This window comes from Rattus norvegicus, chromosome 5, assembly GCF_021556685.1.
Source record: "Rattus norvegicus strain SHRSP/BbbUtx chromosome 5, alternate assembly SHRSP_T2T, whole genome shotgun sequence".
Taxonomy (NCBI): Eukaryota; Metazoa; Chordata; class Mammalia; order Rodentia; family Muridae; genus Rattus; species Rattus norvegicus.
The window spans coordinates 127,438,884-127,464,207 of NC_141538.1; the positions used below are offsets into that span (position 1 = coordinate 127,438,884).

At 50.8% G+C, this 25,324-nt stretch overlaps 1 protein-coding gene across 2 annotated transcripts in view; it reads right to left on the bottom strand.

Annotated features, from left to right (window-relative positions):
- The window catches only part of Acot11 (acyl-CoA thioesterase 11), a 48,557-nt gene extending 25,560 nt beyond the window's left edge, over nucleotides 1-22,997 (bottom strand). Inside the window, exon 1 of one of the 2 annotated variants that reach the window (NM_001271383.1) lies at nucleotides 22,831-22,974. In NM_001271383.1, the coding sequence (NP_001258312.1) occupies nucleotides 22,831-22,863 (33 nt within the window). In that variant the 5' untranslated portion in view covers nucleotides 22,864-22,974. Of the gene's footprint in view, nucleotides 1-22,830 lie in introns of both variants that reach the window. The other variant, XM_087659952.1, reaches the window with a different exon arrangement.
- Nucleotides 22,998-25,324: the final 2,327 nt, after the last annotated feature.

The following is a 25,324-nucleotide window of genomic DNA, read 5'->3' on the forward strand; positions in this document are numbered from 1 at the left end:
GATGATAGAGACGACCTGGGCCTGTCTGACTCAGAACTGCTGTGCCTCCCAGAAATACAGCTTCTTTCAAGAGTCCCTGAGCACTTAGGAGGCAGAGACAGGCAGATCTGTGAGTGAGTCTAAGGCCAGTCTGGTCTACGAGTGAGTTTCAGGAAAGACAGGGTTACATAGAGAAACCCTGTCTCAGAAAAGAAGGAGGAAGAAGAAAAGAGAGAGAGAAAGAAAGGAAGGAAAGAAGGAAGGAAGGAAGGAAGAAAGAAAGAAAGAGCATACAAAAAAGGAAGGAAGGACAGACGGACAGACGAGAAAAGAGTCCTTGAGTGCCAGGCACAGTGGTGGACCACAGTGGGAGAGGAGGACAGTAGACCTAGGAACTGTTGGCCTGGTTGGGAGTCCACACCAAACAGCTGCCCATCTTTCAGGCTCTCAGAGGCAACCTAAAGCCTGCTACACTTGAAGCAGCAGACCCTGTTGCTATGGAAACCGCTGCCAAAGGCAGCTCCAGCCTGGCTGTGCACTGGGAGCCTGCACGGATGGTGATGCAGGTGGCTAGATTTCTGGGTGTGGTCGCCCAGAGAGGAGGACAGTAGGTTCTGTTTTCCCACATCACTCAGAGGGTGAGAAGCATTTAGAACATTCTAGACCAGTGACTCCAACCTTCCTGATGCTGCAACCCTTTAAAGCAGTTACTCACGTCACAGTGACCCCCAACTGTAAAATTATTTCATTGCCACTTCATGACTGTAATTTTGCTACTGTTATGAATTGTCGGGTAAGTATCTGATATGCAGGATCTCTGATATGTGACCCCTGTAAAAGGGTTGGTGGAACCCCAAAGGGGTCACAACCCACAGGTTTGAACCACTGTTCTAGACTGAAGCCCTGGGAGAGCTGAGGAAACACAGGAGGCAAGATGCAGAGGGTAGGTAAGTAAAACAAAAGACGTCTGCGTGGGGATTCCCATTGGTGATCACGAACACAGTGGAGACCTACGTGCCCAAATGGTGTCCTGAATTACCACATCCTTGGCCTCACGGGATGCTCACCAGGAATGCAGAGATCGTGGCCCATCTTACAGATAAGGAAACTGAGAACAGCTAAGTCCAGGCCAGTCATCAGCACTTGGGATCCAGCCTCTCCTGCTCCTCCGCTTCAATCCTGAAAGCCTCCCTCTTCCCATGCTGGAGGGTGGCCATCCCTTCATACTCCGTAATGTCTAAAGACAGGACTAATGTCTCTGTGGCTCTTTTGTTCATTCATTCATTCATTCATTCATTCAATCAATCAATCATTTGACAAGCACCTCTTCTGCACACTGGGCCCCAAGTCAAATGTGAAAGATACCAGATGCATTGGGCCCACAGACAGTAAGACCTCAGCAGAGACAAACAGAAACAGACTTAAGTACAAATCCCATCCTGTCCCTCAGACACTGTGATTTCAAAGAAAAGCCCTTTCTTCCCTGAGCCAAGCCCTAGATCCAAGATTCTGGGTTCTAGCCTGAGTTCTGAGCTACCTAGTTTCCGATGGAAAGTCATGGGGTCATCACCCTTTGAAACAAAAATGTCATGCTTGAGAGGACCTCACTGCTGTTGTCTCCCTACTCTGCAAAAGGAGAGGTGCAGACCCCATGCTCATGCCCAGGCAGCAGGATCGGGTCCTCCAATTACTATCACATAAACACTCAGCTTCCACTCGCTCCTTGAGCTCCAAGGAAATCGGCTCACTCCCAGAGCCAAGGTGGGCAGGCAGCCAGCAGGAGGCAGGAATGTGTACAGCAGGGAAAGCTTTAGCCAATGGGGACTCTAGAGCATGGCCACTCCTCCCAAGACAGCCAAAGCCAAGATGAAGTCAGGGCCAGCCAGGCAAGCAGGGCCAAGACAGCTGACAGCGAGGGCGGGCATGTGGAGGTCAGAGTCAGGCCTTCTTCCCAGACTGCGGCTATGCCAGGCGCTGGCCCCGGGTCACCCCAAACCTGGCCAGATTTAAGTCCTGACCCCAGCTGACCAGGCCACGGACTTTGTTTCCATCCTCCTGGCCCATGTGGCCCCATTGCATCAGAGCAGAAGAGACCACTTTGCCCAAACCCTGTACAGTGAGATTTGAGACACAAAGGGAAAAGCTGGCCAGTGATGTTTAGATGAGAAGCCAGGGCTGCTGCTAAGTAACCTGATAGCTTCCCATCTATTTCCTCCATGATCCTAGTAGCCAGGTCTGGTGATCCCAGCTCTGTAAACAAACACGCAGTCCAGCCCACTGTCCGCCCACTCTGGACCCTGTATTCCTAATGGTACACATTTCCACAGCCTGACCTCAGGCCCCCACACTCTACTGGCCATTCTCAGACTCCACTAAACAACCATGTCTATAGCCACTTGCTATGCCTTGCCTTCCAGGGAGACCTAATCAGATTCCATAATACCCCTGCAAAGAGGTCTTTTTGTGGCACTTTGCCCTTTCAGGCACAGGTGTGTAGTCCTCGCCAGGCACATTCCTCACTGTCGGATGCAGAGTGAAGACAGGAGACGAATGGTATTGGGTGCCTGAAGGCCAAGCCAAGAGGGTTCCCTTTCAATCCTGAAAAACCCTGTAGAAGGGAATGCCCTATGGTAGTTAATGAGGACAGTGAGCACAGTTTATGAGCCCATTCTGGAGTAGCAGTCCTAGTATAAGGGGGATGTAGTATCCTGGAGGGAGACCCTGGCTTAGGAACCCTTGAAGGAACTCCTCATGAAACAGGTGTTGGGACCACTTGGCTTAGGTTCGAGTGCAATTACGTAATGAACCTGTACGATCTCAGGCAAGCTGTTCAACCTCAGTTCCCTTGCTCATAGAAATGGCAGCGGAAGCCAGACCTGGTGACACATGCCTTTGATCCTATCACTGGGAGGCAGAAGCAGGCAAATCTATGAGTTCAAGGCCAGCCTGGTTTACATAGTGAGTTCCAGGATATCCAAGGCTGCACCGAAAGACCCTGTCTCAAAACAACAACAACAACAACAACAACAACAACAAAAGATTGTAACACCTGTCCCAAGGGTTATGGAAGAGACAGCACTAAGGAGATTAATCATGAAACACTCCTAGCACCCTCCATCCATGGAGGGCATTGACTGAGCACTTTTAGCACTGTGAAACTGAGTCAGACACTGTCTTTTCCCCACCATGAATACAGCAGGGCCACAGCACAACCGAGGGCAGGGGTTAGGGGGTGGTTATCATCAGCCTCCAGGAGGGAGGCTGGGAGAATCTGAAACACCAGCAATCTATGGACCCCTGAACCACAAGGCAGGGCTTCAATCCCTGACACAGTCCACAGTCAGAGTTCTTCCCTCCCTTCCCCCATCCTGTCTCTCCCTAGGCTCCATGGAGAGCTGGAAGGGCATCCCACAAGGAGGTAGCCAAAGAGCTCTCTGGCCCACCCTGGGAGCCACCAGGCAGGCAGGCCCCATGAAAGGCCTCATTGTCTGAAACCAGCTTCACTGAGCCATGTAATGGTGTTGTCTAAACTGGATGCTGTCCTCACAAAGGAGGCACAGCCCCTGCCTCTCAGAGATCCCAGCTATACACACACGCACACCACACACAAATGCACACCCCACAGAACACACATTGAAAGCAAGAACTTAAACAAATCGAGTTAAGAAACCAGGTAAGGAAGGAGTGGCTCAAAGAAGTGGCACAAAGGGGGATATTGTGGTTTCCAATCCCAAAAGAGAGATTGGAAGGAAGGAGCCCAGGGAACTGTTCCTCCATCTTCCTATGGTCTATACCATCAGGCTACAACATTGTCTGCACCTAGGACCCAAGCAAGCATCTAGGCATTACTTGCTTCTTGCTACAGTGTGCCAGCACTGCTCATTTCAAGTCTGGGATCGGGAGAGCAATGAACCAGTGCTTTTTGGTTAAGCATCTCCTCCGTGTCAGCTTAAGCATCAGGGCCCATGTTAGGTGTTTCCATATTCTCATTATCCACCCCGCACAGCATCTGCCTCTACTGACAAAGCACAGAGGAGAGAAGGCACATGGCTTCCTAGGGATGGCACCTCAGTCACCCCAAGCCCACTAGCAAAGGACCATGGGTAGCTCTCCCCAGCATTTCTGCAAGCCCTCCATTTAAGAAGGGCAGAGACTGGGAGAAGTGAAGAAAATGACCCTAAGTCACACAGCCAGCAACGGAGGAAGGAACAAAGCCCAGGGCCCTGGGTCCCATACCAGAGGTCATGAGCTGATATGAGCTGATCAGGCTGCTACATGTGCAGCCAGCGCGCTTGCCTTACTTCTGAGCTCTCACTGAGCTTCCTAGGGTGGAGAGGGGGAGAAGGACCTGAACTCGATATGGAGAAGAAGGAAAGGAAGGCTATGTTAGGGACAAGCATTTGCTTTCTGCCCCTCAAAGCCCAGCCTCAGCTGGTATCTTCAGCCCTGCCACTTGGCCTCCTAGAGCTGAATATAAATGGCACTCTCGGCACATCAACCCCATGAGACCTGAGCCGGTCACTCTCATCTCAGTTTCTATATCTGCCAAATGCCGGAGGCTAGTGAGCCCACTGGGACAGCTAAACTCAAAATCACAGGGAGGGACTGGGCATGGTAGTGCCTGCCTGTGATCCCAGCACGTTAGAGGCTGCTCCAGCAAGGAAAAGGCAAATTAGAGGCCAGCCTGGGATCCACAGAGAGACGGTGATGGTCTAAATGAGAATGGCCCTGTAAGTCATGTCTGTCCTGTGTCACCATACTCTGCCCCCTACCCACACACAGTTGGCGGAACTATTCAGGAAGGACTAGCAGGTGTGGCCTTATTGGAGGAAGAAGTGTATCACTGGGAGTGGGCTTTGAGGTGTGAAAAGACTCCCCCCATTCCCAGTTAGTGCTTTCTTCTCTCTGCCTTCTACTTGCACACAGGACGTAGCTCTCAGCTGCTTCTCCAGTCCTGTGCCTCCCTGACTGCTGTGACGCTTCTCACTATGATAGTCATGGACTCCCTCTCTGAAGCTGCAAACAAAGCCCTCAGTTAAAAGATGTCTTGGTTGGGGCTGGAGAGATGGCTCAGAGGTTAAGAGCACTGACTGCCCTTCCAGGGATCTTGAGGTCAATTCCCAGCAACCACATGGTGGCTCACAACCATTGGTAATGGGATCTGATGCCCTCTTCTGGAGTGTACAATATACTCACATACACTAAGCAAATCTTTTTTTTTTTTTTTTAATGCCTTGGTCATGGTGTTTTTCTCACTGCAACAGAAAAGTAAGACAGACAGTGTTTCAAAAAACAATAAAGTCGGGGCTGGGGATTTAGCTCAGTGGTAGAGCGCTTACCTAGGAAGCGCAAGGCCCTGGGTTCGGTCCCCAGCTCCGAAAAAAAGAACCAAAAAAAAAAAAAAAAACAATAAAGTCATGGGACATAAATAAGTACTGGCCAGGGTATGGAGAGGACCCCCTAGTGTCCGGGCAGCAATGTTTAAGGGTTGAACAAGTTAGAGGATCTGGAGACACTGGTCAGTAGGAAGGACTGTGATGGTCTTGCAGAAATCCAGAGCTCAGTTCCCAGCACCCACTTCAGAAGGCTCACAGTTGCCTGTAACTCCAGCTCCAGACTCTGACACCCTCTTCTGACCTCCATGAGCAGCCACATGTGCATAAACCTACATGTATACATAAAGTACGTTTTAAAGCTAAACAGAAACACCTCATGTCTGAGCCCCCTTACTCCTAGTGTAGTCCCTCAATTTTTTTTTTGAAAAATTTTAAAGATAGCAAAATAGGTCCTCAAAATATACAAATACACAAGCTTCAAGTTCAGTTAGGAACCGTGTCTCAACAAACATAGTAAAGAACAAGATGAGGAAGATACACAGCACTGACCTCTGACCCCCAGCCACCTGTACACAGACACACAGGAACACTTGTGCTCGCACGCCCATGCATACACTAGGGGAACGGAAGCTAGAGTGTGCCAGCATGACACCCTGCATGGGTTGGAAGCCTGAGGGACAGGGATCAACTGGCTCTAGGGCCTCACTTTCTCATCTTTCAAATGGCCCTCGGCCAAATTGTCTTCAAGACTTTCCAGCCCTGAAAGGCTCCCTGCAGGAAGAACTACTTTAAAGGCCTCCAAGGCATGTCAACCTCCCCTTAGCACTGCTCTCCATGATGACACGATGACACGATTAGTTAACTGTGGGAATGTTAAAAAAAAAAAAAAAAAGACACACAGGGTGAGTGTCCTCTCTCAATTCTCCATTCTCGAGTCTCAGTACCCACATGGCTTTAGAAGTAAGTCTGGCTTGTTGTGAAGCAAATTTAAGAGTTTATTCAGTGGGTCCCCCCATTCCAGTTAATACCATAGCAGGAAGAATGCAGATCATAAGCCCCTGTTCCCTTACCCCATTCTAGAACTCAGCATAACATTACCTACCTCCCTCCACCACAAGGATAAAAATAACCTCGTTTGCAACCTGATGCCTGCCATCAGCCAGTCATCAGAACTGCCCAGGCCCACCCAGGAACTGGAAGGACACCAGATGAATCACAGGAATTGTCTAACTGCAATCACACACACACACAAACACACACACACACACACACACACACACACACACACACACACACACTGCCTGACCCATGGACAAATACTGGAAGAGCTTTCACTGACCATATGGGAGCCCAGAGAGGCCCAACATGGAGTCCAGGGAGCTCAACTCTATGTCAGAGAGGACTGGAGGCCATGCCTCCTACTTGGCTACCTGCAGCCTTTGTCCTAACATCTTGATGCCAAGAAGGGCTTAGAAATTTATTATACCCATTGGAAAATATCAATGGTCAAACAGAGTCACAGAAGGTCTCTGTCCCAGGTCTTTTTTTTTTTTTTTAAAGATTTATTTATTTATTTTATGCATATGAGTACACTGCAGCTGTCTTCAGACACACCAGAAGAGGGCATCAGATCTCATTACAGATGGTTGTGAGCCACCAGGTGGTTGCTGGGAATTGAACTCAGGACCTCTGGAAGAGCAGTCGGTGCTCTTAACCGCTGAGCCATCTCTCCAGCCCTGTCCCAGGTCTTAAATGAGTGAGCAAAACCAGAAGCTCTTGGGCAAATCATCACAGGGTCATTTCCTTCTCAAAGAAGCCGCATCTACATTGAAGGTCCTTGAAAATGGCTGGACCGTTGGCTGACTTGAACACTGTGACTGTGATGGAACAAGCCTGTCTTTGTTTCTTGTCAGAGGCTAGGGAGATGGGTGTTGAGACACAGTCTCTCTCTGTAGCTCAGGCCGGCCTCACACTCACGACCTTCCTCCTGAGTCAGTGCTGGGATTATAGTATGTCTCTAGCCTTTCCCAAAGCCATTCACAATCATCTCCACATGGGACCCAACATCCTCCTAACTGTCAGGAAGCCTCTTGGGATGTGTGACTAACCTCGCAGGCCAATACCCTTCATTCTTTCACCAACCCCAAAGTTAAAACTGCAGCAAGCGACCTGTCTGTAGACGGCAGCACTCTCTACTGTAGCACACTTACCTGAAGCTTCCAGTGACGCACTACGGCAACACACGAACTTAGACATACCTGCCCCCATCTCCATCCAAGGTGTTTTGAGGATTAACACAGATCTCTGAAACCATGGGCACCAGGCTCACGGTGAGGTGCCATGGTGGGAGGCGCTATACGGAAGAGGCTAGAGAGCAAGGAGTAGCTAGACAGCACAGAACCCAGAAGCTCCCAGAAGCTCGTCTCCCGCTTTGGGAAACAGGAACATAGAGAAGGGAGGTTCTGGACTCTGTGGATGGCATTTGAGTCTAATCCAGCCCAAGTATCTGTGAGTGGCCTGGGTGCCTGGCTTCCCTTCTGCCCACTTAGATATCCTTTTGCGCCTGGCACCCCAATAAGCCAGTCTCCTTGTTTGTGAAACAAGACTCTGAAGACTTCACGTGGCTGACCTGAGGTGTGCATGAGGGGACATAGCCAAAGGACTTGGCCAATCACAGTGGTTCTGACCTCCATCTGCTCAAGGGCTGGCCACCAGACTGGGTCAGCCTCCCCAGGAAGTACATCTAAGCCGGCTGCCATCCCAGAGTCAGGGTCGAGATGAAAGACAGACTAGGCAAGAAGTAACATGGGAAATGCTGTCACACCCAGGGGTGCAGGGGTCATGTGACCAGGATTCAGCCTTCCCCTGGACAGTATGACCACTCCAGCATCTCTGTATTCAGGAACCTACGATGTACCTGAACTTAACAGTCTACCGGATGCGAGCATGTATTTCACCTCTCAGAGCTCAGGTTCCTTAGTTCATGAAGCTGAAAGGGGTACATGGGCAGGTAAGAAGGAGAATAATTACCCCCTCTGAAGACATTTGGTTTTTGAGATGGAATCTCACTCTGAGCCAAGGCTGACCTCAAACTTACCATGTAGCCCAGGCTGGTCTTAAACTAGCAAGTGCTTCCCACGTGCTGGTATTACAGACTTCCACCCACCATGCTCAGCCGCATTCACCTTTCAAATCTTCACACAGCCCTAATAGCTGAGTGTCCCCTTCCCATTTTACAGATGGGGAAGCAGAGGCTCTCGAGAAGAGTAAGCAGCTTGCGCCTACACACAGAAGATCGCCCGGCTGATAAGGACAGAACTAAGACTCGGGTGCACATCTGCATAGCTCAGAATCTAAGGCTGCTTGACCATTTTGCTGTACTATTGCCCGTCCAGCAGACAGGATAGTCATTTCTGTCTCTGGGCATTTGACCCTACCACAGGCAGGCCAGGCCAGCATCCACATCTATATTCGGGTTTCCTGAGAATCCTCCTCGTGTCCCTTCATGTCCTCTTGCAGGGAAACTTTCTGAAACACCGGCTGCTGGTCCATCACCGAGGAGGGAAATGCTGGAAATGACTCTGTCCCTCCAGACAGACTGCTCAGGAACAGTCCTGTGATCACCACACCCTCCAGCAGCAGCTCCAGCATGAGCTTGTTTGCCCCCAAAACATAGGGCTCTCTCCCTCCTGTAAACCCTTCTCCTATCCAGTCCTTTCATCCCTCACCCTCTGCTTGGCCTCGCTGCAGGCCTCCTACATTAGACCATTCGCCACTGCCCACTCCCACCCCCAATCACCAGAAGCCCTAGAGAGTGACTAGAAGGTTTTGACCACAAGCAATCTAACCCCAATGTGAACTTAACCCCCTGCCCCATATCCCCCAAGAGACATTCTGGTCACACCCAGCCCAAAACCCCCACTGACATCAAGTGATTCCTCCATGCAGAACTCTGACACTGAGGTCGGTCTGCCATTCAGAGGGCTGTGAAGGAAAGACCTGGCTTCTCCCCATCAGAAGTCTTCACACCCTCCCCACTGCATGGCCAAGAATGCAGCCTGTCCCTGCCTGTTACCATGGCAACAGGAAGCCAGGCAGTGGGCCCAGACCCTGCCATCCTGCAAACCACCTCATTTACCCTGGAGCTGGGTACAGCAGCCACAGATAGCACAATTCCTTCTAGAGAGGAGACAAGAACAAGCAGCGGGAAGGGGCAGAAAAAAAGAGAAATCGGTTACAGAGAGAGGGAGAAACAAAATCAGAGAGAGAGAAAAGAAAAGACACAAGGAGGAGGGAAGGAGAGCAGAAAAGAGATGTGGGGTGGGGGGAGGGAAGGAGAGCAGAAAAGAGATGTGGGGTGGGGGGAGGGAAGGAGAGCAGAAAAGAGATGTGGGGTGGGGGGAGAAGAAACAGGCTGGGAGGGAACAAAACAAGTAGAAAAGCGCATGCACTGGGAGAGAGGAGGGGGAAAGGGGCCCTCCTGATCCCCACTCCACACCACACATTCCTCGGCCTAAGCTGCTCACAGCTTTTTTGAGACTCTGGGCAGCAGAGACTTCCTGTCCCTTCCTGTCCTGGGAAGCCGGCAGCTTGTCTGGGACCCTCTAGCCTCCACCCTGCGAGGGGATAGTACCCAGGCCTTCCCCCAGCAAGTGGGCCCTTCTCCCACCCTCCAGGGATCCTCAAACTCTCCTGCCACTCTGTCCTCTCCACCCCCACCCCACCCAGCCAACTTAGTTCTCCTCTGTGTTTAAAAAGCCAGTCCCAAAGAAACAGTGCAAAAGAGTAGAAGCAGAGGTCATGATTTACCAACCGAACACATCCTGTCACTTGGCACAGGGTGTGGGACAGGCCTTAGAAGAGGTCTGGGTGGCCTCTCTGCAGGTAGGAGATGCTTAGCAGGGCCAGGCAAACCATGGCAGAGGCTGGAACAGACACTGAGGCCCAGACAGCTCAGCAGGGGCTCACACCTTACACCCCAGGTTCCTCTCCCCAGCCTCTGGCTCAGGGGAGTTGATAGACTATAAAATAGTCCTGACCTGTCCTGGCCTCACTACACCTACATACCCTCTACACTGTGTGAAAGGAAGCTGAGCTAAGAGAAAAGCTTGCTGGAAAAAACAAACAAACAAACAAACAAACAAACAAACAAAACAAAACACCATGAGAAAGGTAGAAAGAAAGACAAAAAAAGGTTTGGGGGTGATTGGCAAGAGGTATGTGGCCAAGACCAGCAGGCTGTCGGTATATAGCCCAGCCTACAGTTTGCTGGAGAACCCTCAGTCATAATGTAAGCTACTCTGAACCTCACTGTTCATATCTATAAAATGGGAACTCGAGTATCACAGAAAGGAGTGAAAGTGCTTAGGCCAGGACCTGACCAAAACTGCTGTGCTCTGTGCTGTTAAAAAAGCTGAGGCATGGGGCTGGGGATTTAGCTCAGTGGTAGAGCGCTTACCTAGGAAGCGCAAGGCCCTGGGTTCGGTCCCCAGCTCCGAAAAAAAAAAGAAAAAAAAATCTTAAAAAAAAGCTGAGGCACTGCAGGAAGACACGTGATCGGCCCACAGGACCCAGGGATCCTACACATCTATAGCCAGGTGTCTGTGCAGAACAGAACATGCTTCCAAGGCAGCTAGGGCCTGTGACAAAAAGCATTCTCACAAAGACGTCTTCTATATTAGGGCTTCATTTAAACTGAGAATCATGGCTGGACAGGACAGAGTCTGTGGGTCCTCTGCAGGCATCCGTGCTTGATGACTGCCAGAATGCCACGCTACTCAATTCTAGGAAGGTTCCAGACCCTCAGGAAGGAAACAGACTCTTGGAATGAAAGTCTGTGGTAACTACAAAGCAGCTGGGGGTTGGTGGGAACACGGTGGGCACCAGGAGGAGCCCCCGGGCTACGAATAAACTATCTTCAATATTTTGCATTTGTTCAAGGCCAAACCCTCAACCGGGTCCGTTGAGAACCTGGAGATTGATCCCGGAGGGGTTTCCCGTGGAGCCCCTGGAGATCGAGCCTGGACCAGTTTTCCATGGAGCCCCAAGCTCCTTTCCCACTCGATACTGCATCAAATGGGTGGAAAGAGGATGAGCCTGGTCATCAGCAGTTGCCTGAAAGGCGGGACAAAAGGCGAGGCAAGGGAATCTGCATCCAGCGCTTCTGTCACTGTCCCCTTGGTTTAGACTGGTTATGCGCTGGGCTGGCTCTAGCTTAATAGCTGTTTATGTGAAAACACCCTCATGATTTCATCTGTCCACAAACTTAACTGTGCCAGCTATTGTAACCAAAGCGTAGCGCTGTGGTGGCTGAGGCTTGCCGCCCCGGTAGGGTGGGGGAGGAGGGAGAGGAAGGAATGACTCAGTGCGGAGGAGGCAGCCCCTTTTGCTTGAGGCCCAACCCTGTGAGCAAGAAACCAGAAGGAATGTGACAGACCCTTAGAAAGGATAGGAAACCGGGAGAGTGATCTGGGAGGGCACCGACTATGCATGGCCCGGGCTGAATCTCCAGTTGCAGGTCTGAGGCCTGGCTAGAAACCAGGCCTGCAGGATTCCGGGTAAGGCGGGTAGGGAGAAGGAAACCAACTGAACAGATGACTGTTGTTTATCTCTGTTAAAACTTCCATTCATTTCTTCAGGGTGCTGGGACCAGAACAGTGAAAAGAACGGTCTCTTCTCTCACGACAAGCCAAAAAAAAAAAAAAAAAAAAACCACACACAAAGAGCAGCGAGGGGTGTGGCCCAGTTGTGGTATTATCCCAACATTTGGAAGATGGAGGCAAAGGCTCAGAAGTTCAAGGTTGGTCCCAGCTACAAAGCAAGTTTAAGGCCAGCCTAGGCTACAAGAGACCCTGTCTCAAAAAGAGAAGAAAAAGAAAGGAGAGGGGATATGATGGTGGGAGAAGGTAATTTTCCAATCTGCTGCAGTAGTGTGCGAGGGGGCATTGGGGGGGGGTTGGAGATAGGGAGGGCATAGGGGGGTTCCTGCTGAGAGCTGGCATGAATGAATGAGAAGGCACAATTCAGAAAGGCACGGGGGTTGGGGGACACTTCTAAGAAGAGAGTGTTCGAAGCCCCAAGAGGATAGATGTGACCATCAGAGGGCAATATGTGAGAAGGCAGGAGGGCAGCCTGATCCACGTGGCCCAAGGCTGGACGGCTAGATCCCCAGAGTGCAGATTTGACTCAAGTGTTAGAATCCATGAGTGGAGGGAGATGGGACCTGCCTTCCAGATCTCTCCACACTGGACGTGCGTGCTTGCGTTGTCCTCTAGGATGCGGAGAGACAAGGGAGTCCTCAGAGCTCCTATACGCCGCTAGCTGGGAGAAATGGCGCTTGGCCAGGGCCTGCCCAAAGTGTGGGCCAAGGGCAGATTTCAGTGGTCCAGCTAGAGGCAGTACTGCAGGCTGAGAGAACACATATTTAGAGTGAGAGATAAGGAGGGGTGGAGCTTGACTCGAGGGAGAAGTGTTACTACTGAGTTGGGGGAGCCCAGAAAAAAAGAAATGAGAAAGGATAAGGATCAAGAATTCTCCAGACATCATTAAACATTCACTGAATGCATCACAGTTCTGATGTGCACCCCTCTGCTGAAAAAAGGGCTACACGCTTGCAAAACAAACCAGCAAAAGCAATCGCCAGCACGGTGGGGGCATCTGAAAGGCACAGGGCTCTACACCTGTAATAGGTTAAAGGGCACCAGGACCTCGTGGCTCCTCTCAAGACACCAGCTCCTCTCCCCTGAGCCTGAGTCACCTTCAGTGACATTTCGACCAATGCCTCCAACACCAGGTCACCGGAAGTTTTGCCACATCTCCTGGGCCTCCTGGAACTGTGACTCTTTGGGACCTAGCGGCCAGGTTAAGAAATCTAGCTCTCTAGGAAGCGCAAGGCCCTGGGTTCGGTCCCCAGCTCCGAAAAAAAGAACCAAAAAAAAAAAAAGAAAGAAAAGAAAGAAAGAAAGAAAGAAAGAAAGAAAGAAAGAAAAGAAATCTAGCTCTCTGAGACTGTCACAACAAAGAATCCACACGTGGATACTCTGAATGACATTCCCAGCACCACAGGGCCGGTGAGCTAGACCCCCAGTGAGCTCGATTACAAGCTAAACACCATTCCTAACCTCCACCTGAACCCCGCAGGGCAGATGAATTGCCCTGCAGAGCTCTGCCTAGCCTTGCCCAAACTTCCAACCCACAAATCACAATGCATCACAAACTAGTGGGTTTGCTAAGCCACCAAGTTTCAGGGTGGTTTGCATTGTAATCCTAGTAACGACAAAAGACACAGTCTCTGGAGAGGGTGTAGACAGGGACACACATACTCCCACATAAGGGGTAGATATGAAGAAGTCTGAAAAACACCCAGGGAGCGATCAGCCTGGTGCAGGAGGAGCCCCAGACAGGCTCCCGGATACACTAAGCAGCATGAAGGCAGATGGGAAAGGAGCGGACCGAGAAGAGAAGGAGTCCAGTCAGAATGATTTAGGATAGATGAGAGGCACCCAAGTGAAAACTGGAACCACACAAGGAGCCACTGCTAGGTGAACTGGGACCGGAATGGCTTTGCTTGCATGGAGGCTGGGAAATACTGGAGTTGATCTGCTGACGAGTATAGCAGGTGAAGAGTCCTCCAGAGCCAGAGAGCTGCCCACAGCATGGGTACCTAGCATCTAAGAAGTATTCAGTCACAAGCTGTAAGATCCTCCTAAGAAATCTGCTGTCTGACGTGAGCCTACTGTGTGCCTCCTCATCCTCAACTCTACTCAGGAACAGGTTAATGGTGACCCAAACTGAACAAAGGAGGGAATGGAAGCATGAACAGGAGAGAGAAGAGCTTGCGCACGCCATGAGTGGCCAGTAAAGGGCAAAGGGAAGGTCACCCAGCACAGGTGTTGCAAAAGGAGCACTGAGGATCAGGCCCGCCAGCACGTGGCACTGCAGGACTCTCCACAGTCGCCTTTTGGGTCCCAGCCAGAGCTGGTATGACCAGTGGGTCCCTCCTGGGCTTGGAAAATCTTTCCAGATAATGACATCCAAACTGCCACGTCATGACTGCACACTCCCCATCCAAAGGGCCAGTGCAGCAGGCTCAAAATCCATTGTCAAGTGAGACACACCTTCTCCACCCTGCCTGCCCAGAAGCCCTACTTTTATCTTCAAAGCGGGAGGAGGGCTCGACTAGGCTGACTCAGAGGGCCTCAGCGCCCTGGGTTAGAGGCTGAGAGGGGCAGGGGTGGCTGCGAGGCAACCTGGGCTTTCCTCACCACACCTGGCTCCCTTTAAAGATGGTCCCTCCCCTTGGTCCACAGTTATTAAACCTTTGGTCTCTTCTGAACAAAAAACTACTACATTGTATTTATTAGTGGGGGGGGGGGGCATGGTGAGAGGCATGCACCTGTGAAGGTCAGAGCACAACTTGTGAGAGTCAGCTCTTAATTTCCCCCTTCTTGCAGGAGGATCTCAGGGATCAAACTCAGGTCACAGAGCTGGGCAGCAAACGCCCTTACCCACTGAACCATCCTACCAGCCCCACTTGCTCTTTATGGTCTTCTCCATCAAAGAAACATCAACTGAGACAAAGCGGCCCAGTTACAGGGACCATCAGCACCCCAATGCCCAGTGACAGGAAGGACACTGAGTCTGGGAGAGAGCTAGCAAAGAACCAGCCAGAGGGGTGGGCAGACAGCCTGGTGGATAAAAGCACTTGCTGCTCGGCCATGAGTTTAACCCAGTATTCACATAAAAAGTCAGCCATGGCCATGTGGGCCTGTAAGTCCATCAATGTGATGGGGCAGGGGTGGGAGGAACCGCTTTCTGGCTGCTGACCTAGCTGCAGGTTCAATGAGAGATTTTGTCTCAAGGGACTAAGAAGAGTGACAGAGCAGGACACTTGACGTCTTCCTCTGGCCTCTACCCACGTGCACTGCTCACATGTGTAGGCAACACACATGCACACAAAGAAAAGAACCAATCAGAATTTCTCATCTACACACACACACACACCACACATACACACACAGTCACATATATACATATATAGACACACACATACACCCACACATATATACATACACACATACATACACAGACACACAGACACACACATACATACATATACACATTCACACATACACATACATATATAGACACACACACACATATATATACAGACACACACATACATATACAAACATAGATACATACACATACACACACATACACATATACACACATATGCATACATATACTCTCTCTCTCTCTCTCACACACACACACTCCTCGCAGGGCTCTACTCTGGGGAAGAACAAGATGCTAGTCTGGTCTCTTCAGGTCGCATAAAGGATCTGAAGGAAGTAAGAAGCTGCCTCAGCAGAGCTTAAGCCAGAGCTGCCTATGGAAGCGGCCCACGGGGAGCTCCCCTTTCAGGCCTCTGACTCAGGCCAGACCACACCCTAGGGTGGAACACAGCCTGTTCTCAAGTCACTGATAGGACAAGGACAAAGAGTGGAGAGACTTGTGAGAACAGGCCCACCGGTCTCCAGTGAGCGTGTGGAATAAAGGTCTAGTCTGGGCCTGATCTGGGGCTGGCTTCCTAGGTCTCTGAAGAACCGAGGTAGGGTTCATAGAGAACTTTCTTTTTTTAAAAAAAATATTTATTTAATGTACACGAATAACACTGTAGCTGTCTTCAGACACACCAGAAGAGGGCATCAGAGCCCATTACAGATGGTTGTGAGCCACCATGTGGTTGCTGGGAATTGAACTCAGAACTTCTGGAAGAACAGTCAGTGCTCTTAACCACTGAGCCATCCATAGAGAACTTTCTAGGCTGTGAAGAAAATGTCCACATGAGGAGGTAAGAAATACCGTAAGAAGGTCAATAGTGATGCCTTCCTATAACTCATGTCTTGGGAGTTGGAAGCACAACGATCAGGAGTTCAAGGACAGCCTCAGCCACATAGTTCAAGGCCAAAGGGTCTCAAATACTGAGCAGGGGTGAGGAGTGGAGGGGAGCTGAGAACAGACAAGCATACAACAGTTCTACCATGTGGCAGCCCATACAGGCATTGTACTGGAGTTCTGCGCACATATTATAAATCCTGCCAGGGACAGGGTTCCCTCCAGCGTTGGACGAAAGCTGAAGCTTGTCCACAGGACTTCCCTAAGGCACAAATGCGGAGCTGAGGTCCTGCCCTTCTCCCTCCCAGAGACTGCTCTGCTCACTGGGGACTGGCTTAAGTAGCATTAATTGATTGATGGATCCATGACCCACTGAGGGTGGCCAAGGCTACTGAGGAAGCTCCTGGAAAGGATATCATATGGGAGGGGGCCAGAAAGCCAGTCCTCAGGGGGCCATGAACCATTCTCCTTGTAAAAACGGGCTCTTCCCTGGCCCTTTATAACCCTGCAGAACCCTGCCTCCTCCCCTAGAGAAGTTTACAGACCAAGCTTAATGTCGCCTACTCCAAGAAGCCTACCTGGACCCCTCTTGAGTGATGAGGGCCACCTCAGCCTTCCTCTACCACAGTCTAGCTACAATGTGCTGTTTTTATCAGTTTATGCCCTCCTGAGTTGTCCCATCAGCCTAGAGGCACTGCAGGACAGGTCTGTTCTGGTTCATTCCAATGTCCCCAAAGTCCTCTGGTTCTTTTCAACATTGTCATGACTCTAATTCTAATGTCATCCTCTGTAGGAAAGCTACTCCTGGAATGGCAGGGACACACACAGGCCTGTGGCCAGGGGACTGGCGAAGGACCCAGCTGGCTATGCCATCCGTCCTGCAGTCACAGGAGAGATGTCAGGCAGTCAGCTCAGCCAGGTCACCCAGGGCCTGCCTTGCCCAGCTGGAGCCGGGGTCAGGCAAGACTTGTATAATTTTAATTTATTTGTTTTTATCTTATGTGCATGGGTACTTTGCCTGCCTGTGCATCTGGTGCTGTGCCTAGCACCCATGGAGCCAGGAGAGGGCACTGGATCCCCTAGAACTGGAGTTGGAGATGGTTTTTAGCCACTATGTGAGTTGCTGGGAATACAACCTGGGTTCTCCAGAAGAGCAACAAGAAAGAGCTTTTTAACCACTGAGCCTTCTCTCCAGCCCCTGGACAAGACTGTTTAATTCTCTAACAAGTTCAAAGTGATGCAGAGGCAGGGCCTTGACTCTCACCTGCCAAGCCAGTTGAACACTGCAGCCTCACAAAGCAGTTAGGGGTTTAACTACACCTGCCATTTAGCAGCGCCTCAGCAGACACCTTCATTTTACCATCTCACCTGACTGACAAGCCGTGCCATTGAACCTCGGCAGAAGCCCACACACAGATGAGAATCCGGGGATGATTATTTACCACGGTCAGTGACATGCAAGTTCTGAGGCCCACCAGGAGTCTAAGAGAGACCTGCAGACCTGGAATGTGGCTCACAGAGCGGGGTATGGCCTACACAGGCAAAATCGATCAGTGCCTTTGAGGGTCGTCTCTAGACCCTTCCACTCTCCAGCAAAGAAGTGGGCAGCATTCCCAAGGCTCTAAGAGAACAATATGGCTGTGCTATAGAACTAAGCACAGATGAATAGTGGTACTGTAGCTCAGACTCCAGCATGTGTTGTGGGGTCTGCTCAGACAGCCTGGGTCCCTCGGCCTACACTCACTGTACAAGGGATGACAGCAAGGCCACTCACTGGGGTTGCCTCATAGTCAAACTGAAGGTGAAGAGGGGGCCCCAGGCTAACAACTGCCCAAGCCCAGGCACCTCTTTCAGTGCTTCCTGAGTTCCTGGCTGGTCCCAACACAACTTCCTGTTGTGAAGAGCAGGGGATGCAGGAAGGTAGCTCGTACCATTGGGGGCTGGCCAACCAATGAAGAAGACCAGGTACTAAGCCAAAAATGGGATGGTGGCACACTCCTTTAATTCCTATACTGGGAAGCCAGAGGCAGGCAGATCTCTGTGAGTTCAAGGCCAAACCTGGTACACATAAGGAGTTTCAGGCTGGCCAGGGCTACATGGTAAGACCCTGTTTGAAGTAATTAAAAAATTAAGCCGGGGGATTAGAGAACCCTCAGAAAGCTCACAGACAATAGCCACAATGCTACCGACTCAAGGCCACTGTAGTGGCTTCAACCTCAGCCAGCTGGCAGCTGCCCTCCCAGACTCAGGCCACTCCACACTACTGAGAGTCCAGTCAGCAGTTCTGATGCCTGGCAGTCCTCTGCCCAGATGAGCCTCCCCGAGACCCAGCCCCTCAGCCTCCAGGCCCCGCTCAGATGCCACCTACTCAGGGCCCCACCCCCATCCTCTCAGTTCCTGCTCTCCTGAGAGCCTGAGTTTAAAGCCTTTCAATGCCACTTGACAATTGTGTGGCCTTTGGAAGGTGACTTAACCTCTCTCTGTTTTCATTTCTTCCTTTTTTTGTGTGTTTGGTTTGGTTTGGTTTGGTTTGGTTTGGTTTGGTTTGGTTTGATTCTTCGAAACAGGGTTTCTCTATGTGGCTCCGGCTGTCCTGAAACTTGCTCTATAGACCAGGCTGACCTCAAACTCACAGCTTCCCCTGCCTCTGCCTCCTGAGTGCCAGGATTAAAGACGTGTGCCGCCGCCACCCAACCCTGTTTCATTTTTAATATAAGGCACAAGAGCATTCTCTGCTTCAGAGTTCCGAGGACTGGGTTTGTGCGCACTCAGACGCAGGTGGTACTTATTATTACTGATATTCACAGCATTTGTGGCAGCCTCCATTGTCGTGGTCTGCCTGCCTTTACAGTCTCTCATTAGCTCAACTGCTGGGACCTCTGCTGTCACAAGTCAGCATACTCCAGAACCTGCCACACACATACATGCCAGTCCCTAGTAAACACCCATGCAGGGAACAAAAGAACAGGGCAAAACATTCTAAGGAGCACTGTTGACTCTGGGCCAAGAAGGATGGGGAGTCAAAGGGGGAAGTGATGGCTGCTGGGTTTCCAAGAATAAATACACATCACCAATCAGACTGAGAACACCGTGGGTATCTGCCGATGGCTAAGGCTGGGGTTCATAGGCTGTTCCTGCACAAGCTGTTAATGGTTGAGCCTCAATTCTCCTCCAGAGAGAGTCTTCTAGAACCACCACAACCTCTTCAAGCCCCTGGAGTCACTCATCCATTCAGCCATTTTGAGCTCTTGATGTATGACGGGCATTAGCATTTTCTGTCTACAGGCCTCCCCTCCCATCCACAATGCACCCCTGCCACACAGTGAGGACCACCATCAGAGTGATGCTCCAACTCCCCACATTCAGACTAAAGGCTGGGGTACCTTCTAGGATCACCCAGATATAGGGACTCAGGGACAAACACCTGGCCTAAAGTCACACAGTAAGCAATAGGGCAAACATGGGTTTTTTTTCCCCATGTATGTGTGCATGTTTGCATGTATTTTATATGTGTGTGTGGTACAGGCAAACATGCAGGGATGTATGCCTATTCATGTGCCTCATGTCCTCTCTACCTTATCACTTGGAGACAGGGTCTCTTATTGAACTGGAAGCTGACCATTTTCTCTAGGCTGAAGTTTCAACCCATTCCTAGGATCTACCTCGCCCTACCCTTCAAGGCTGGGATCACAGGCTCGCACAGCTATGCCGAGCTTTTTGAATAGGTGCTTGTAATCTGAACTCTTGTCCTCTTGTTCGTACATAACGTCTCTACCCACTTGTACTCCCATGACTCAGGAAGCTGAGTCAGGAGGATGGATCAGGAGTACAAGGCCATCCTGAGCTACATAGTGAAACTATATCTCAAAACCACAGAAAAGAAGAGGGAATGGGAGTAGTGGGAGGGAGAGGCAAGATTCTAACTTAAAGGCTACTTCCCAAGCCTCAGTGTATTCTGGGCTAGCTCGATAGTAAGGCTGGGGAGGATGAAGAATGGAGAGGCCTCTCCAGCTGTCCTGAGATTCAAAGTAAGTGGTGTCCTATGAAGGTCTGCAGCAGCGCCCAGGCCTACGAGCAGAGCACAGATGCACACTGCTGCTTCCTGGCTCTATCCGCTTAACACTGGTTAGCACCACCTGAGTAAGGAGTCTCCGGAAAATGGGGGTGCCAAATAGCTCATGGACAGTTGTGTGGTCAAAACACAACTGAACAGAACTGATTAGAAGTTCAAAGTCATCTCTGACAACATCGTCATCAAATTTGAGGCCAGCCTAGGTAACATGAGACCCTATCTCAAATAAAAATAAAAATAATTCAGTCCCCAAGAAAGAAAATGCCCCCAAACTCTCCTTTTTCCCACAGGAGCAAAGGAAATTAAGAAGACGCCATGGAAAGTCAAGATGTGCCAACCAGGCACAAGTTCAAAGGTGGTGACCAATATCATTCTTAGCTAGTGTGAAGTCCCTGAGGCCCTGGGGCATAATTTCCACATCCAACACGCAGTTCCATCACCAGAGGCTGGATGCTAGCTGAGTCTGAGTCAGGACTCGAGGTTGGGATGTTGCTCACCAGCCTTTGCCTGGCTAAGCCTAGTGTCCAGAAAGCTCTGGAACCAGAACCATTGAGTTCAAATCCCAGCTCTGCCATTTCCTGCCTCTGCAACCCTAGACAGGCTGCTGACCCCTCTGAGCCTAAGTTATTTCTCATCCGGGATAAGTGTGGGGAGAGAGGGTCAGGGTGGGGAGAGTACTGGTTACTTTCTCACTGCTATAACCAAATACCTAACCAACTGGCTGAAGGAAGGGGCGGGCTCGGCTTGGCTCACGGTTTGAGGAAACACAGTCTATCAAGGCAAGGAAATGATGGTGTCAGGTGGTCACACTGTGTCCACAGACAGGAAGCACAGAGAGGCAACACTGTTACCAAGATATCTTTTCTCCCCCCCCCCTTGTTATGGAGTCCAGCCCATAGGAATCTGCCATCCACATTCAGAGTGAGTCTTCCCTCCTCACTTAAACCTCTATGGAAACAGTCGCACAGACACAACCAGATTCTGAACCCAGCCAAGCTGACAGCAAAGATTAGCCTTAGCACAGGGACGATAAAGTGGGCCTGCCTCACTGAACTGAGCGCGTTAGCATGTGCACGCTCTGAGCATGCTGCCTGGCAAAGTCAGAGCATGGAGATACTCCACCCTGGGCTTAGGGGACAGAAGCAAGAGACCCAGTAGCTCAGATTCCATCCTGGGCATGGCAAAGAAACCTAGGTATCCCCTGGCCTCTGACAGGGCTGGGTACACCGAGGACAGCTCGTAAAGTTCCCCGGGGTAGGAGAGATAGAAATATAACCCAATCTTCCATCCCAGTGAGAGCAGGGTTCACAAAGATGCATGGTGCCACGAGAAACCTAGGAAGGCTTTCCAGAGGAGGCAGCATCCCAGCTGAATCTGAGGACTGAGGAAGAAACTGCCAAGAGAGACAGCAGGCTGACGGAGGTGCAGGGAGGCCGAGGTCACTGGCGGGAGGTACGGAATGCACAGCAGCTAGAGAAAGCCAAGGTGGCCCACAAGAACGGAAAAAGCCAGCCCCTGCAGTGCTGCTGCGAACACAGAGGGATGGATGGTGAGGCATGGAAAGAGAGCTAGGGTAAGCCTGCCTGGTAAGTCTGAGCGGATGGCACGTGCCACAGCTAACTTTTCAGAGGTAAGTAACCTCTAGTGGGAGAGCGGATGGAAGGAGCTGAGATCCTCAGAGTGCAAAGAGCCCAGGGCTGGGCAAGGGTGCTGCTGGGCTGAAAGGACAAGTGAGGTGTGTATTTGCCCCAGGGCCTCTTCTGCAACAACGACCTCGGTTGGCAGATACTCTTGCTCAGCACTGGCGGGACAGCCTGTCCTGAGCCCTTCTCCAGGCACCAGGCCAAAGGCCCCCAATGAGCCACTGTGTGCTTGGGTGTTCCTGGGACCTCAGCACCTATCTCAACTCCAAAGTCCCGGCTAGGAGGTTCCAGGAAAAAATACTTCCGAAGGTCATAGCATAGGACAATCTCCACATGGCCTTCTCTCTCACATGGCTGTGTGACTTACTCTCCTGTTCTCGCCTTGTGCACACACGCCCTCACGTCGTAAATTCTGTCAGGGCCATAGCCTCCAATCCTGAGCTGTGGAAGTAGGAGGCACAGAGCCCAGAGCACAGATGGCAGCAAGATTGTGCACAGGACACAGGGACACACACACACACACACACACACACACACACACACACAGCAGCGAGATTGTAACAAGGCACACACAGCAGCAGGACTGTGTACAGAACATACACATCTACACTCAACCAAACAGAATTGCAGAACTTGCTACAGAAGATTCCATTCTACCCAACCACAGACTGCCAGCCTGAGGGAGCCCTACTGTAGGTCCCTGGGGCTCTTTGGAGAGACTCTAGCTATAACTTAAGAAGTCCATGTTCTGCGATTTCTCCTTCTAAAGGAGACAACAATACAGACAGCAGACAGTGAGACTAAAGATGCAGATCCGACTTTAGAGGACAGCATCTACTTTCTGGGCCCCACACCAGGAGACCTGTTTGTCTCCCAGTCCACCCTAACCCACAGTTCATACCCTTCGTAAGTGGTTGCCCACATTCTGTATCATTTCTGCTCCGTTTGCTGGGTTGCCACGCTGTGGAGGGGGTCTGTAGGCTTCTAAAGGGCCGCTGGTCACCTGAGTCCCAAGCGTCCAGCAGCTCCAAAAGCAGCCGGCTTCTCCTGGCTCCTCCCCCAAGCTCCCCGCCCTCCGGAGCCAGCTGTAAATATCTCCGCCCCGTGTCCTGGCCTCTCCTCAATCCTCCCTCTGTGCCCCCCCTCCAACCCCAGCACAGAAGGCACCCTAGCACCTGCCAGCTGGGCCACAGCCACGTGGGGCCTGATACCCACCTACTGGCACCACCAGACTGTCTTTATGGCTCTGGACCCAGCCAAATTCCAGCCCCCATTCTAGCCCCCTACCCCCTGTCCTTGCCTAACAGAATGGAGATCCCAGATCTCTTGCCAGGGATTCCATCCATCCACAAGAGGGCAGGCTGGAGTGTAGCAGGATGCCAGGAAGCTGCCAAGGCCTCCTAGAGAGACACCAGACCCACCTGCCAGGATTTCACCTTCCGGAGTGCTGCCCACTAGCTTAACTCCTGGACCCAGGTTGTCCACATCCAGCAAATGCTAAACTGGATCTGTACACTAGGCTCTGGCAGTCACTTCCTTATAAGCAGGTAATTCTTTTAAATGAGGCACGTGCCAAAGTACACCCGGTATGCCACGTGGTATGCAGCACCCGTGGCCATCAAGGAGTGAAGTCCTCCAGGATTTTGCCTTTCCTCTGTCACTTCTGCAAGAGGTTTGAGGCAGAGGACTCGACACACACTGGGCAGGACTTAAAAGACCCAAGGGAACAGGTGACCAGATGGCTGAGGACAAGTCCTGGACCACCAAACCTCTGCTGTGATTCAGGCCTCCTGCTGATCCTCTCTGTGCTGCACAGGAAGGATCCTTGGGGCTGGGAAGGTGTGCATCTGAGGCACCACGGCCAGTATGGAGCAGATGGGAACAGATGAGCAGAAGTTTCCTCTGCCTCCTGCTTCTGCTTCATTCACCACACAGTTATTAACACATCCTCTTCCAAAGGCCCTGAGTTCGCTACCATGCCCAGGACTCTGGGCAAGTCCTCTCTCTCTCAAAGCCTTGGCTCTAGGAATCAAGGACTTGTGCGTCCTTCCTTGTGAGTTCTTGTTAACAATCTGCACACTTGTGTATCTGCAAATGAAAAACTGAAGTTAAACCTGAAAGACAGAAGGATGAGCACCAATTGTACTAACTACTGCCTGTAATCCCAACACTCAGGAACCTAAGGCAGGAGGATGGCCATGAATTCAAGGCCAGCCTAGGCTACATGTTGAGTTCCAGGCCAGCCTGATCTATAATATGATGATAGACACTGTCAATAAAAAAAAGAAAAAGAAAAAGAAAAAGAGAAAGAAAAAAAGAAGGATGGGGACTGGAGAAATGGCTCGGCGGTTAAGTGCACTTGCTACTCTTCTAGAAGAGCCCAGTTGGGTTCCTGTATCCATGTCAGATGGCTCAAAACCATCTGTAACTCCAGCTCTAGGAAATCCGATGTCTCTGAGCTCCACGGCATCTGCTTTCATGCACACATACATATCCAGATGCAGACACACATACCTACACCTAACTAAAAATAGTAAAAATAAATATTTTATGAATGGAGGTAGAGGCTGGGGAGATAGCCCAGTTAGTAAAGTGCTTATTGTCCCAAGCATGAAGACCTGAGTTTGGCTCTTAGCATCCATGTAAAAAAAGTTGGATGCACTGCTGGGCACCTGTAACCCCAGCACTAGGGAGACAGATATACAACGTCCCTTGGTGACCAGCCTATCTCACAGAACGGGTGAGCTCCAGGTTCACTGGGAGACCCTGTCTATGAAACAAAAAATGAAGCAAGGCATGAGATGGTTCAGCACAGAAAAGGGTGCTTGCTGACTGTGGTGGTTTGAATGAAAATGGCCCCCATAGGCTCATACATGTGAATGCTTGGACATCAAGGAGTGGCACTATTTGAGAAGGAATAGGAGGTGTGACTTTGTTGGAGGAAGTGTGTCACTAGGGGTAGATTTTAAGATTTCAAAAGCCCAAGCCAGGGCCAGAGGGTCGCTCTCTTCCTGTTGCCTTCAAATCTGGATGTAGAACTCTCAACTTCAGAACCTCCATGTCTGCCTGGGGCTGCCATGCTCCCCACCATGATGATGATGGACTGAATCTCTGAACTGTAAGCCAGCTCGCATTGAAACTGTTGCTTTTATAAGAGTTGCGTTGTCCGAGTTGTCTCTTCACAACAATAGAACAGCGACCAAGATCCTGCCCAACAGTACAAGCCTGAATTTGATTCCCAGAACCACATAAAGGTGGAAGGGGAGGACTGAAGGCACAAGGTTGTCCTCTGACCACCACAAGTGTGTGCACCTGTGTACACACATCGCAATTCCATGCAGTCGATAATAATAGCTGAAATAAATAACATTTTTTAAAGATCGTACTGGCTGGTT